Source organism: Lepus europaeus, chromosome 17, assembly GCF_033115175.1.
Source record: "Lepus europaeus isolate LE1 chromosome 17, mLepTim1.pri, whole genome shotgun sequence".
NCBI classification, from domain to species: Eukaryota; Metazoa; Chordata; class Mammalia; order Lagomorpha; family Leporidae; genus Lepus; species Lepus europaeus.
In genome coordinates this window covers 53,344,230-53,359,794 of record NC_084843.1, presented here as the reverse complement: position 1 = coordinate 53,359,794, position 15,565 = coordinate 53,344,230, and the positions used below count along the sequence as shown (strand labels likewise).

The following is a 15,565-nucleotide window of genomic DNA, read 5'->3' as shown; positions in this document are numbered from 1 at the left end:
TGTGTCATGCTCCGGACTGTTGTCTAGTATACATCAAGTGGGTTCGGATTTATATTTTCTGAGGAATAGAAATAATAATCTTGGCCGGCGCCGTGGCTTAACAGGCTAATCCTCCGCCTTGCAGCACCGGCACACCGGGTTCTAGTCCCGGTCGGGGCGCTGGATTCTATCCCGGTTGCTCCTCTTCCAGGCCAGCTCTCTGCTATGGCCCGGACTTGGCCCTGCACCCGCATGGGAGACCAGGAGAAGCACCTGGCTCCTGGCTTCGGATCAGCAAGATGCGCTGGCTGCAGTGGCCATTGGAGGGTGAACCAACGGCAAAAAGGAAGACCTTTCTCTCTGTCTATCTCTCACTATCCACTCTGCCTGTCAAAAAAAAAATAATAATAATAATAATCTTAATGGCCCTTCTGCTTGTTGGCTTTCACTAAACATAAGAGTCATGTCAGATAGAATATTTATCATAATATTTTTCCAAACATAAAGAGTAGTACCTTATAGCAGTGGTAAAACGTGAAGGAAAATCTTTTTTTGGATAGTTTTTGAAGCAGGAATTATTCTTTGTGTCCTGTAGCCACCTCTTGGCTCTTCCAAATTACCACATTTTATTTTTATACACCATATAGTTTTCTTGATTTAGCTCCTTTCTATTCACTGGTTTCTAAAATCTGCCAGTCCTTTTTTTTTTTAAAAAAAGAAAAGTAACTGTCAGTGGACAGTGCTGCTTTGCTCCTCCCAACTGCTCTAGGGCTCCTGCAGCGGATCTCAAATGTAGGAGCAACCAGAGCTGTTTAAGGTAAAGAGAATATAGTGTCAGAGTCCAGCAGGGACCAGTAGATAGTGGGAAACGATGTGACTGAGTGATTCAGAACTTGAAGGAAACAGAGCTGGTTGTTTCTGTGTCTAGACTGACCCTGTTAAGAAGATAATATTGTCAATAATGTAATTTTAATTGCTGAATGCTTTGATGGTGGCTTGAAAAACAAAAATTACAGCATGAAATTACTGGTTACACGAATTTGAGTAGAACTGAATTCGATAACATTTAAATCAGACAGTGAATAAAGGCTACTAGTTTCAGAATCTATTGTTTTGAGGAGACTGACATTGTGGCGTAGCGCTGGTTCAAGTCCAGGCTGCTCCACTTCCTATCCAGCTTCATGCTAATGGCCTGGGAAAAGCAAAGGAAGATGGCTCCAGTGTTTGGGACCATATATCCTTGTGGGAGACCCAGATGAAGCTCCTCACTTAAGCCTGGCTCAGCCCTCACTATTGAAACCATCTGGGGAGTGAACCAGCAGATGGAAAAACTAACTAACTCACTCACTCTCTAACTAACTAACTCTCTCTCTCTCTCTGTCTCTCCCTCTCCCTCCTCTCTCTCTCTCTCTCTCTCTCTCTCTCTCTCTCTCTCACACACACACACACACCCACCCATAACATTACATTTTAAAAAAAACCTAATATTTTGGGCATTATGGAGCAGTAACTCATCTACATATATATCTCTGACACCAGCTTCGGATGACTTAATGCTTTTGTTTGTATTCCTTCTAATAACGAACCCTCGAAAAGCTGGCTAGAATAAAGCCATACTTAAAAGCTTAGACAATGTGATAGTAGTTTCAAATCTTACCTCAGACTCTATTGTCATGTAGTTGCTAATGAACTATAAGTTATGAATTTGTATTTTTGCATACATTTAGATGAAGGAATTTTCTTCAGTCCTTAGAACATATAGGAGGGAAAGTTGGTAACATTAATGTTAGGAGAGCGTAACATGGTCCTTTTCTTTTAATCTGTAATTCTAGGACGACATAGACAGCCTAAACCCAGTTCTCAGGGACAACCCGCAGCTTCACGAGGAAGTGAAAGTCTGGGTAAAGGAACAAAAGGTTCAGGAGATTTTTATGCAAGGTAACTATTTTGAAGTTATGCATTGATTTTTTTTTTTTTTTAACTAGCCAACTTATCCCCTTTGTCTTTGACTGTTCAATTTTATGTAATGTAAGTAGAAGGCCCAGTCTAATATTTTGAGTTATGTCTAGTCCAGGGAAAATACTACCAGAATCACAATTATTTCTATAAAAAAATTGACAAGTTCACCAGTTAATTAACTAATTTGAGGTAAAGGCCTGGGATGAAATTTCAGCCACACAGGTGTTTTGTTGATAGGAAAAATTTCCATAAGGCTGAATACTACTAGGTGTGTCCTTCCTGGAGAAGGAAGCATTGTTTGCACTAAAGGGTTGCCCAAAGCCACAACTGATTTCCTTTGAAGAGTGCTGTAGGTATCTGATAAAAGTGCCTGTTTCAATGCAGGTTCCTCAGCAATTACTACAATACTAGTCTTAGTTATTTCCTTTGTTTAATAAGTTACAGTTTGTTTACAAAATGTGACCTTCAGACCAGTGAGGTTTCATGATTAGTGATTCCTTTTTATATCAGTGAAATCATATATGGTAGATAAAAGCTTTTTGAAAAATTGAACTGAAATTGAGATAATATGCTATGAACTTTTATTATGTTGACTGTTAAGAATGGAATTTTGTTCTTAAATTTCCATATTTACCTCAACCCTGAACTTCTATACCATTAAACATTAGTAGAGATAATCTCAAACTTGTTGCTGTTTTGCCTTACAGCAACGGATCATCTACATAGTAAATTCTTCTTAGGCTAATTATTTAAATTTTACTATAGAGAATTGAAAGCATACACAAAAATAGATTCATTTCCATCAATTTCCATATAGCGATCTCCTAGCCCCAATAGCTATCAAGCCTCAGATGATCCTGCTCCATCCACATTGTCTTTACTTCCATGAAATTTCAGATATCACATTATTCTAGCCATTTTTTTAGAAATTTGTATTTATTCATTCAAGAGAGACAGAGTGCCCTATTCCCTGCTTGACTCCTCAAATGCTTGCGATAACTAGGCCCTGGAGCCTGAACCTCTTTCAAGTACATCACCTGCTGCCTCCCAGGGTGTACATTAACAGGAAGCTGGAATCTGGACTGGAGCTGGACCCAAGGAAGTGGGGAGCCTAACCTGCATGCGTATCAACTGCTAGGTCAAATGCTTGCCCCTATCCATTTTTTTAAACAAAGCTGCCAGTTCCTTATGCTGAAAAACATAACTGTGCCTTATTATCAAATGGTATGTATAGTCAGGTTCATAGTTTGATTTGTCTCATAAAAGTCATATTTGATTTTAACAGGTTTTATTTACATTTTTAAAAATCAGAATCAGAAAAAGTCTATACATTATGATTGATTGATATGTCCCCTCCATTGTTTTTTTCCCTCCCTTTCCTTGCAATTTATTTTTTGGAGTAACCAGGCTAATTTCTTTAAAATAACTTCTTTTTTGTATCCTTAGGAAAGAAAAGTTAAAGCATTAATATTGATATGCTTATAGGCAGAACTGTGTGAGGTAGACTCGAAATTGTGTTAAGTGGGAACAAACCAGTATAGATAGTTTGTTAATGGGAGTTGAAAACTGATCATATTTGAAGTTATGCTATATTATTAAGCATTTTCTATGTAATTTTGAAAATATGGGGTCTCATAGAAAAGACAACTGTGTAATGGATTATGGCTTATAAATACTGTTTTCCCATTATCTCCTTTAAATTATAGAGGATCAACATCTTCATTTTTCTTTAGATGAATGTATTCATAGGTCTTTTGGAATATTTCTACAAATATGTTACTTACAAATGTGTTAATTAAGTTTTTAATCTGATATTGTCATAAACTTTTAAAACTAGCAAATAATTATTAAACCAGTAATTGGCATGTTGAGTTTGTTGTAACCATAGAAGAAAGCATCAACCTACGAATCAGAAAAATTAATTTAGTCTTAAGTGTTTTACTTAAATATTTTCTTATTTTTTTAAAAATTTTTTGACAGGCAGAGTGGACGGTGAGAGAGAGAGAGAGAGAGAAAGGTCTTCCTTTTGCCATTGGTTCACCCTCCAATGGCCGCCGCGGCTGGCGCGCTGCGGCCGGCGCACCGCGCTGATCCAATGGCAGGAGCCAGGTGCTTCTCCTGGTCTCCCATGGGGTGCAGGGCCCAAGCACTTGGGCCATCCTCCACTGCACTCCCTGGCCACAGCAGAGAGCTGGCCTGGAAGAGGGGCAACCGGGACAGAATCCGGTGCCCCGACCGGGACTAGAACCCAGTGTGCCAGCGCCGCAAGGCGGATGATTAGCCTAGTGAGCCGCGGCGCCGGCCTACTTAAATATTTTCTTAATCTCTTGACCTCACTTTCTTGATTTTTATAAAAGGGATATTAATATCTAAGAATTGGAAAGGAGTAAATAAACAAGAGTTTTGAAAACACTGTAAATTGTGTATGATGCTGTTCTTCACGTGTGGTAGTTTTTCTCTCACAGTAAGTTTAAAGTACTTGATATCATTTTTTGGTGCTTGTGAATTGAAAAAAATTTTCATCTCTGATGTCCCATTCTGTGGAGTGACTTTTGTTTTGATAGGCATATTTGAACATATACATATGTCCTTTAATATTTAATCCTCCCTTTTATTTGAAAAAATTAGTTTAGCTCAAAAGTACACTATATTTCTTAAGAAAACATTAAGTGCTGGATTTATAATATAATCCACCTAGCAATCTCTTCATGTTTTAAGACTTACAATAACTTTTTCTAGCTATACCTAGAGAATCAAAATTTGTAGGCGCCTATGATAAAAGTTTTTGCAGCTGGGAGACTGGGACATCAAAGTCCAAATTATGTTTCTATTTCAGCCATATAATCATCCACCCCAAACTTGTTAAGCAAGCATTGTAATCTTAATAAATTATAGAACACTGTATCTTTGTTTAATACTCCACTTATTTCATGATTTCAGAAACTGTTTTTTCTACTTATTTCCATGGAATAAGGAAACAGTGTGTCTACTATCGTGTGTGTCATGATAATTTTAGAATTATCTGTTCTAAATGAATCTGTCTTCTAGGTTTATTTTTTTCAAAGCTAATCCTTAGGTATGATATTATTCATCCATCACATAATTCATGTTTCTCCTAACAGGTAATTCCAAAATGGAAATATCTTCATTTAAGATACCTCTATGTATGTGCTTTTTTTTAAAGGTCCTTATTCTTTAAATGGATATAGAGTGAGAGTATATAGACAAGACTCTGCCACCCAGTGGTTTACTGGTATAATTACTCATCATGATCTCTTCACCCGCACCATGATCGTTATGAATGATCAGGTAAATTATTAAACTAATATTTTTGAAAAGAGATTTTTACAATACAGGTAGTCTTTGCCAACAGTTTGACACTAAATAATTTTCATCTTTAGAGTTGTTACAATAATATTAATAAATGTAGATGTATCTGTTATATAGCTCTTAAGTCACTTCAGATCCGAGGGAGATACTGACACCAGTTTTATTTTAGCACGGATAAAATCAGTCCCTGAGGCCGGCGCTGTGGCTCAACAGGCTAATCCTCCGCCTTGCGGCGCCGGCACACCGGGTTCTAGTCCCGGTCGGGCTGCCAGATTCTGTCCCGGTTGCCCCTCTTCCAGGCCAGCTCTCTGCTATGGCCCAGGAGTGCAGTGGAGGATAGCCCAAGTGCTTGGGCCCTGCACCCCATGGGAGACCAGGAGAAGCACCTGGCTCCTGCCTTCTGATCAGTGTGGTGCGCCGGCCGCAGCGCACTGGCCATTGGAGGGTGAACCAACGGCAAAGGAAGACCTTTCTCTCTGTCTCTGTCTCTCTCTCTTTCTCACTCTCACTGTCCACTCTACCTGTCAAAAAAAAAAAAAAAAAACAGTCCCTGAAATAGGCATCAAACCCTTTTCATTGATTAATCTTCCTTTTAATAATCAGGGTACCTAATTTTTTTTCTTGCAATCTGTTTCTCTCTCTTCCAGGAAAAGAAAATTTCCAAATGATTGCATTAATTGAAACTTGTAACATACACTGTAGTTCTTAGATCAGATTGCAGCTTGGTATGCTCACTTGAGTTTTATGGTGTTACAAGTTTTGCAGTTTTAAATAACATTCTGAAAGTCCTGAGATTTCAAGTCAGTGTTTTGAGGGAGCTAACAAAAAAGTTTTCTTCTACAGCTGTTATTTCTTTACCTACGAAAATAGTATTTATACCTTCCAACCTGAGTAGATTGTAGAATATTTATCTAACACAACTCCTTTATAAACAATTCAAATACTTTGGTTAGAGTTTAGTCAAAATGCTAAATGTACTATGTAATTACATAAATTTTTTTTCCTAAAAAGGTGGCAGACTGACTCTTACAAAGTACCAAATTGCTTTCAGTTTTTTAAAATAGTTTTTTTTTTAATATATAAAGATTTTATTTGTTTACTTGAAAGAGTTACAGAGAGAGAGGCAGCATCCACTGGTTCACTCCTCAGATGGCCACAGCGGGCTGGAGCTGTACCGGTCTGAAGCCAGGAGCCATGAGCTTCTTCCAGGTCTCTCACGTGGGTGCAGGAGCCCAAGGACTTGGGCCATCCTCTGCTGCTTTCCCATAGCAGTAGAGATGGATTGGAAGTGGGGCAGCCAGGACTCGAACTGGCGCCCACATGGGATGCCAGCACTGCAGGCGGCGGCTTCACCAGCTATGCCACAGCACTGGCCTCTAAAATAGTTAACTTTGTTATTTAAATTACCTATTTGCACATTGTAAAATCTTTTTCTCCTTCCCAGTGTCTTTGTTTTGTTTATTTTCCAACTTTTTTAATTACTTAATTTATTTGAGTGAAACTGGAGTTCTCATTCTCTGGTTTACTTCCCATTTGCCCACAGTGACCAAAGCTGAAGCTAGGAACCAGGAGCTCAGTCTGAGGTCTCTAACATGTATGACAGGGCCACAACTACTTGATCTATCCACCCTGCCTCTCAGGGTCTGAATTTAGGAGCCAGAGCTAGGAATAGAACCTACATGCTCTAATGTAGGAAGTAGGTATCTTAGCCACTAGGCTCAATATTTGTCCCTACTTTCTGTTTTTTGATATCTGTACCCTTTTTGTTTGTTATTATGACTAAGAGTTAGAGGTATACTCTTGGTTAATTTTTATTTTTCAAAGTGTACTTGCAATAGATACACTTGCTTTTAAATTCTTCATCAGTAGTTAGTGACTTTCACGTGGTTAAAAAGGTAGCTTGGGGAGCAAGTGTTTGGTAGTATGTTTAAGATGCCCCTGTGCCCTGCGTTGAGTACCTGGGTTTGATTCCTAGGTCTTATTTCTGACTCCAGCTTTCCACCAGCTGGAACCCTGAGAGGCAGCAATAATTGGTTTCCTGCCACACATAAAGGAGGCTTGGATTGAGTTGCCAGGTGCTGGCTGTGGTCCTGGCCATTGTGGGCATTTGGGAAGTGAACCAGTAGATGGGAGCTCTCCTGTCTTTCTGCCTCTCAAATAAATAAATAAATGTTTTTTAAAAAGAAGATTTATCTTTATTGGTTAAAATTAATTATTGTAAATATGATACTATCTTATAAATTAGGGATGCCAAATCTAATCATTTACACTAAACCAAAAAAAAAATCAAACTAAATATTACATTGGTTAGCTAATTGGATTTAATTTTTATTTTTGTGTTTTGTCATGGATTAGGTACTAGAACCACAGAATGTCGATCCTTCTATGGTTCAAATGACCTTTCTAGATGATGTTGTTCACTCTTTGTTAAAAGGTGAAAATATTGGCATTACATCACGACGTAGATCTCGTGCCAATCAAAATATCAACACTGTTCACGTATGTATGTTATTAATCAGCAGATTTTGTTAAATACTTTCCTTGAGGCTACTTATATTCATATAGTAAACAATCATTGTTAATGGTTATTTTTAGGGTCATTATACGCGTGCCCAAGCAAATAGTCCCAGACCAGCAATGAGCTCCCAAGCTGCTGTACCAAAACAGAATACACACCAGCAACAACAACACAGGAATATCCGTCCAAGTAAGAGGAAAGGCTCAGATAGCAGTATACCAGATGAAGAGAAAGTGAAGGAGGAAAAATATGATTATGTGTCACGAGGAGGTAGGACCCACTTTTTTTTTAAGGAAATGAAAAACAAAACAAAAAGACATTTTAAATATATTTGTTTAATATGAATTATGAAAACATAGCTTCTTTTTTTTAATCTTACAGAAAATCCTAAAGGTAAAAACAAACACTCGATGAATAAAAGGAAGAAACCTGAGGAGGATGAAAAGAAACTAAGTATGAAACGACTTAGAACTGACAATGCTTCAGACTTTTCTGAGAGCAGTGATTCAGAAAACTCAAATAAGAGAGTTACGGATAATTCCTCAGAGCATAAGCCAGAGGATGAATTAAAAAATAAAAGTGCTTCAAAGATAAATGGAGAAGAAGGGAAATCCCAGAATAGTGAGAAGGCAGGAGAAGAGACATTGACAGATATCCAGCCTACTTGGGATCAACTACAGGATGATAAAAAACATGAAGAAGCAGAAAAGCGGAAATGTGTTGAAACACAGCTACAAGAAAAAATGATTATCCATTCATCCGAACAGGCTACACTTTCTGATCATAATTCTAATGATGTACTTCTTCAAGAATCTAAAGTGGAAAATACACATACAGTGGAATTATTACCAAAGGAAAAGTTTGTGTCCAGACCACCAACACCAAAATGTGTTATTGATATTACAAATGACACTAACTCAGAAAAGATGGCTCAGGAAAACTCAAATACTTTTGGCCTTCAAAAAGTAGATCCTAATGTTAGTGATTCAAAACATTCAATTGCAAATACAAAATACTTGGAAACAGCAAAACAAGATTCTGACCAGAGCTGGGTCAGTGATGTAGTTAAAGTGGATTTAACCCAGGCAAATGTTATAAATGCTTCTTCAGGAAATGATCATCTAAATGTAGAAAAAGAGAAAAATCAGTTTGTTTCTTATGTGTCTTCTCAAAGTGCAGTTTCTGTCACAGAAGATAAGCTACATAAGCGAAGTCCACCCCCTGAGACAATAAAATCTAAGCTTAATGTTTCAGTAGATGCTCACAAGGCAAAATCCAATCCTTCACCTGAAGTTAAACCCAAAATTACTCATTCTCCTGATTCTTTAAAGTCTAAGGGTACTCATGTGAATAGCCAGGCTACTGGTGAAAGAAGACTGGCAAATAAGATAGAACATGAATTATCAAGATGCAGTTTTCACCCAGTTCCTACTCGAGGCAGTGCATTGGAAACCACAAAGAGCCCTCTGATCATTGATAAAAATGAACATTTCACAGTTTACAGAGATCCTGCTCTTATTGGGCCAGAAACAGGAGCTAATCACATTTCACCTTTCTTAAGCCAACATCCTTTTCCTCTTCATTCCTCATCACATAGAACCTGTTTAAATCCAGGTACCCATCACCCTGCCTTAACTCCTGCACCCCACCTACTAGCTGGATCATCCAGTCAAACTCCATTGCCTACCATTAACAGTCATCCTTTGACTAGTGGTCCACACCATTCTGTTCATCACCCTCATTTACTTCCTACTATGTTACCTGGAGTGCCTGCTGCCTCCTTACTTGGTGGCCCCCCGCGACTAGAGAGTGCTCATGCCAGCAGCTTAAGCCACTTAGCACTAGCACACCAGCAACAACAACAGTTGTTACAGCACCAGTCACCTCATCTTCTTGGACAAGCCCATCCTTCTGCTTCATATAATCAGCTTGGACTTTATCCAATTATTTGGCAGTATCCAAATGGCACACATGCATACTCAGGACTTGGTTTGCCTTCTTCAAAATGGGTTCACCCAGAAAATGCTGTTAATGCTGAAGCTTCCTTAAGGAGGGTAAGTTATACTGTACCAAGTGCTATTCAGTATCTCATTTTTTAAGGTCATTTCCTATTATAAAAATGTTACCATTTTCTAAGCAGCTATCTTTCCTGTATGCTTAATAGCCTCAGAACACAAATGGAAATTTCAGAAAAGCCTATTCATTTAAAAAAAAAAAAAAAAGAGCTTTAAAGAAGTAAAACTTTTAAATTGTAGTATGTATTTATTATAGATTTAGATTATGATATATAATCATAATTATTTTGCTCAGGGAAATTTCTAGAAGTAAAATTTCTGAACTAAAATTTATGTAAATTTTGATACGTACTATCAAATTATTCCTAAAATTTTTATATTCTTCACCTTAATACATTGAATTAAAGGTACATTACAAGATATGAATCTTTAAGTCTCTGTTTCCTTAAGGTTGGAGAGTCCCAATATTTGAGAAAGTTGGAGCTGAAATTCTCTAACACAGTATTACCGAAGGTGGTAGTATAGGACTCATATTTGTTCCTAGGCTATGTGATTTCTTTAGCAAATTTGTTTTTATGAAATGTTTTATCAGTAATCCCATTATAAAAAATACAGGAATAGATGTTAAACTCTGAGAGCCCAGAATGTTCTTTATGTATCCCCCAAAATCTCTTTGGTTTAAAAAAAAAAAAACATTAAATTTAACATGTATAATTCAGTAGTGTTAACTGTGTTCACATTGTTGTGCAGCAGATCTCTAGAACTTTCTTATCTAATAGAATTGAAACTGTGCCTTTACATTAAACGTTTTAATTTTCCCTTCCTCTACCCTTGACAATCACCTTTTTACTTCTATTACTGTGATTTTTGACAATGTTAGAAACTTCATATGAATACAGTCAAACAGTATTTGTTCTGTTACTAATTTTCACTTAGCATAATGTCTTTGAGGCTTATTTATGTTGCATGTGATGGGGCTTTTTTTGTTTAAAGTTGCATAGTATCTCATTGTGTGTGTGTGGTGTGTACCCCACATTTTCTTGCTTTTTCTATTTGTTGATGAAAACTTTGGTTGCTTTCACTTCTTGTCTATTATGAATAATAATGCAATAAGTGTGGGTGTTTTTTTTTTAACAGATTCTTAGCGTTTTTGGGTAGCTTTCTGAACGTGGACTAGATCCAAAGTGAATGTCTTGGGGTAGCAACTGAAATGACAGTATCAGTGACTTCCTCAGTTACTTCAAGGATAATACTGCTTATAGTGCCATTCATAGAAGCAAAAGTGGTGCTGATCATACCAAAAGTTTATCAGAGAAGCCATTTTATTGTGCGTACAGTAATGACATAGAGTGTAGTCATGAGTCTTTGTATGAGTCTTAAACTGTGCCTCAAAAAGTTTGTGAAAAATGGAATTAAAAGATTTATTTTGTTCAAAAAATTTGAAATCCATGCCTACAATGGGTCTTTAAAAAGTTTGTGGGGAATACATATAAAAATATTATGCACGGATTTCAGGTTTTTATACCAAAATAAACCTATCTTCTTATAATTCCATTTCTCCACAAGCTTTCTGAAGTATCATTGTATTTTTCTCCTTATGCAAGGTTTATGGCTATAGTGTATCTTTTTAATTTTAGTGATTTTATAGCAGTGTGTCTTTGGCACAATATTCAATTGCCTTTGCATTATCAGTTGGACATATAAAATTTTTCCCTTTTTGTTAAAATCAAAGGAATTTATATACTTGGTATTTAACCACCTTCCTGCTGATAAATTCAGAAAATGTTCTGGGAAAATGTCAGTTATACAGAAACTGTTCTTCAGATTGTAATTGAATTTTTTTTTTTTTTTTTTGACAGGCAGAGTGGACAGTAAGAGAGAGAGAGACAGAGAGAAAGGTCTTCCTTTTTGCCATTGGTTTACCCCCCCCCACCCCCAATGGCTGGTGCACCACGCTGATCCGAAGCCAGGAGCCAGGTGCTTCTCCTGGTCTCCCATGTGGGTGCAGGGCCCAAGCACATGGGCCATCCTCCACTGCACTCCCAGGCTACAGCAGAGAGCTAGACAGGAAGAGGAGCGACCAGGATAGAATCCAGCGCCCTGACTGGGACTAGAACTTGGTGTGCCGGCTCCGCAGGCGGAGGATTAGCCTATTGAGCTGGCCAGTATTTATATTTCTTAACATGGAGGTCACTGTCACTACATATTCAATTATGAGGAAAGCATTATATTGATACTAAAAAGTAACTTGTTAGACCTCCATATGTCCAGGTTTAGTGATACAATAATCATAGCTTGTACTGAAATGGAATATATTTGGGCTTTGAAAATTTTTAAGTAAATTGCATTACATTGAAAAAGTTAATTATTTTGGATGACAAAAAATGGCAAATGAACATGATTATAATTTTTATTTTTGGTGAAACATTTTTTAGGAATAACATTGTGTCTTTGATGTTACCAACGTACATTCTTTTAGAACCATTAGAAATCATATTAGGTTCTGTGTAGATCATTAAGTTAAACATATTTTAAGATCTGATTTTAGTAAAATAATTTCTTGAAATAACTATTTTAATGCTGATTAATTTTCTATATAAAATGGGAAAATCCCTTATAAATATGTTGGTGATATATTTAGTATTTCTTGATATATTTCTGAAACCTTTAATATTTTTCTAAATACAGTGATATTAGTTTTGTGATACTGAATTTAACTTTTTATAGTAACTAAAGTCTAGTTTTTTTTTTTTTTTTTTTTAAAGAATTCTCCCAGTCCTTGGTTACATCAACCCACCCCTGTGACCTCAGCAGATGGTATTGGATTACTTAGTCACATTCCTGTGAGACCTTCCAGCGCAGAGCCTCATCGGCCTCTTAAAATTACAGCACATTCCAGTCCACCATTGACAAAAACTTTAGTAGATCATCATAAAGAGTAAGTTTATCAGTGCTTAAAGTAATTTGCTTTTTTAACAGCTATCTATGATGTCTTTAAACTAGGTCTTGGGGACTGACATTGTACAGCAGGTTAAGCAGCTTCTTGGAATGTCTACATCCCTTATCAGCACGCCTGGAACCCAGCCCCTACCCCACTTCCAGACCGACTTTTTTGCTAATGTGTACCCTGGAAGGCAGCAGATGTTGGATGACTTCTGGCTGCTGGGTTTAGCCTGGCCCAGCCCAAGCTTTTGTAGAATAAACCAACAGCTGTACATTCACCTCCTCCTCCCTTTTTCTCTTTTTCTCTCTTTTAAATAAATAAAAAAAAAAAGAATAGGATTTAAAAACCTGCTGTCTTTCTATATTGATAATCATCTAATTTGATAATAATGTATATAACTCTTCTGCCTCATTAATAATATACTTGCAAAAATGTGTTTTACTTTCATAATAGAATGATGCTACACAGAAAGTATCTTTGTATTTTGTAAGAAAAAGGGATTTCAGAAATCTTTGTGTGTTTTCTTTGCAGAGAAATGGAGAGGAAAGCTTTTATGGAACCATTACGGTCTGTTGCATCCACTTCAGCAAAAAATGACCTGGATCTAAATAGGTCACAGACTGGAAAAGATTGTCATTTGCATAGGCATTTTATGGATCCAGTATTAAATCAATTACAGAGGCCACCCCAGGAGACTGGAGAGAGATTAAACAAATACAAGGAGGAACACCGTCGAATTCTTCAAGAAAGTATTGATGTTGCTCCCTTTACAACTAAAATCAAGGGGCTTGAGGGTGACAGAGATAATTATTGCAGAATAGCATCATCATCTTCCAGTCCTAAAAGCCATGTCATCAAACAAGATAAAGATATGGAACGCTCAGTATCAGATCTTTATAAAATGAAGCACTCAGTGCCTCAGAGTTTGCCCCAAAGTAATTATTTCACTACATTGTCTAATAGTGTGGTCAATGAACCACCAAGATCATACCCATCCAAAGAGGTTTCCAATATTTATGCTGAAAAACAGAGTCATACCCATGCAATAGCAGCTAGTCCTCAAACTCTGACTTCATTTATGTCATCTCTTTCAAAGCCTCCACCTTTGATTAAACACCAACCAGAAAATGAAAATATAGTAGCTAAGATGCCTGAACATCTTCCCCACCAAGTTGCATCTCACTCAATAACAACCTTCAGAAATGATTGCAGGAGTCCTACCCATTTGACAGTTTCATCTACAAACACACTCCGTAGTATGCCTGCTTTACATAGAGCACCAGTATTTCACCCACCAATCCATCACAGTTTGGAAAGAAAAGAAACCAGTTACAGTAGCCTTTCCCCTCCAACTTTAACTCCAGTGATGCCAGTAAATGCTGGTGGGAAAGTTCAAGAATCACAAAAACCTCCGACCCTAATTCCTGAGCCAAAAGACTCTCAGGCCAGTTTTAAGAGTTCTTCTGACCAGAGTTTGACAGAAATGTGGAGATCTAATAACCTAAACAAAGAGAAAGCCGAATGGCATGTGGAAAAAAGCGGAAAGTCACATGCTGCTATGGCATCTGTCATTGTGCGTCCACCTTCTAGTACAAAAATTGATACCATGCCAGCAACACAGTTTGCTTCCAAAGATCGAGTTAGTGAAAGATCTTCAACCGGGACAAATAAAACAGATTGCCTCAAACCAGCAGAAGCCGGACAGGCTGGAAGACTCATTCTGCCAAATGTGAATTCAGACAATGCTCAAATAAAATCTGAAAAAAACTTTCAGGCTGTCTCCCAGAGCAGCATGACCAGTTCAGTTATGTCTGCTGTAAATACATTGTGTAACACCAAAACGGATATGTTCACGTCTGCAGCCACTACCACCAGTGTTTCCAGCTGGGGTGGTTCAGAAGTCATTTACTCTTTATCAAATACCACTTTGATCCCTACAGCCTTAGAATGTACCTCTTCTAAAAGTGTTAGTCAGTCAGTGGCTCAAACAGAAGAATGCAAGGTCAGCACTACAGCTCCTGTTACGCTAGCCAGTAGTAAGACAGGAAGTGCTGTTCAGTCCAGCTCTGGGTTCTCGGGCACAACTGATTTTATCCATTTAAAAAAGCACAAGGCAGCATTGGCTGCAGCTCAATCTAAAAGTAGTAATGTCAATGAGACTGAACCTAATGCTGTGAAAAATCAGACACCTTCAGTCTCTCTTTCCTTGGATAGCACTGTAATCTGTAATACAATTAACAAAGCAAACTCCGCAGGAAATGGGCAAGCATCCCAGACAAGTCAGCCAAACTACCATACTAAACTGAAAAAGGCCTGGCTCACAAGACATTCAGAAGAAGATAAAAATACGAATAAAATGGAAAGTTCAGGGAATTCTGTATCAGAAATTATTAAGCCATGTTCTGTCAACTTAATAGCCTCTACATCTAATGATATACAAAATAGCATAGATAGTAAAATCATAGTTGATAAGTACGTGAAAGATGATAAAGTTAATAGGAGAAAAGCCAAAAGAACTTATGAATCTGGCTCCGAGAGTGGAGACTCAGATGAAAGTGAAAGCAAGTCAGAGCAAAGGACTAAAAGGCAACCTAAGCCAACTTACAAAAAGAAGCAAAATGATTTACAGAAGAGAAAGGGTGAAATAGAGGAAGATTTGAAACCCAATGGCGTTCTCAGCAGGAGTGCCAAAGAAAAAAGTAAATTGAAGTTACAGAGCAACAATAATAGTGGTAAGTGAATTTTTTTTTTTTTTTTTTTTTTTTTTTTGGCTGGCAGAGTTAGAGACAGAGAGAAAGGTCGTCTTTTTTCTGTTGGTTC

The 15,565-nt window shown here is 37.5% G+C and overlaps 1 protein-coding gene across 2 annotated transcripts in view; it reads left to right on the top strand.

The window, feature by feature from the left end:
• The window catches only part of JMJD1C (jumonji domain containing 1C), a 292,989-nt gene that overhangs the window by 238,491 nt on the left and 38,933 nt on the right, over positions 1–15,565 (top strand). For both annotated transcript variants that reach the window (XM_062213863.1, XM_062213864.1), the window contains exons 4-10: positions 1,812–1,917; positions 5,123–5,247; positions 7,624–7,767; positions 7,864–8,056; positions 8,168–9,840; positions 12,567–12,739; positions 13,277–15,477. In XM_062213863.1, coding sequence (XP_062069847.1) covers positions 1,812–1,917; positions 5,123–5,247; positions 7,624–7,767; positions 7,864–8,056; positions 8,168–9,840; positions 12,567–12,739; positions 13,277–15,477 — 4,615 coding nt within the window. The remainder of the gene's footprint in view (positions 1–1,811; positions 1,918–5,122; positions 5,248–7,623; positions 7,768–7,863; positions 8,057–8,167; positions 9,841–12,566; positions 12,740–13,276; positions 15,478–15,565) is intronic.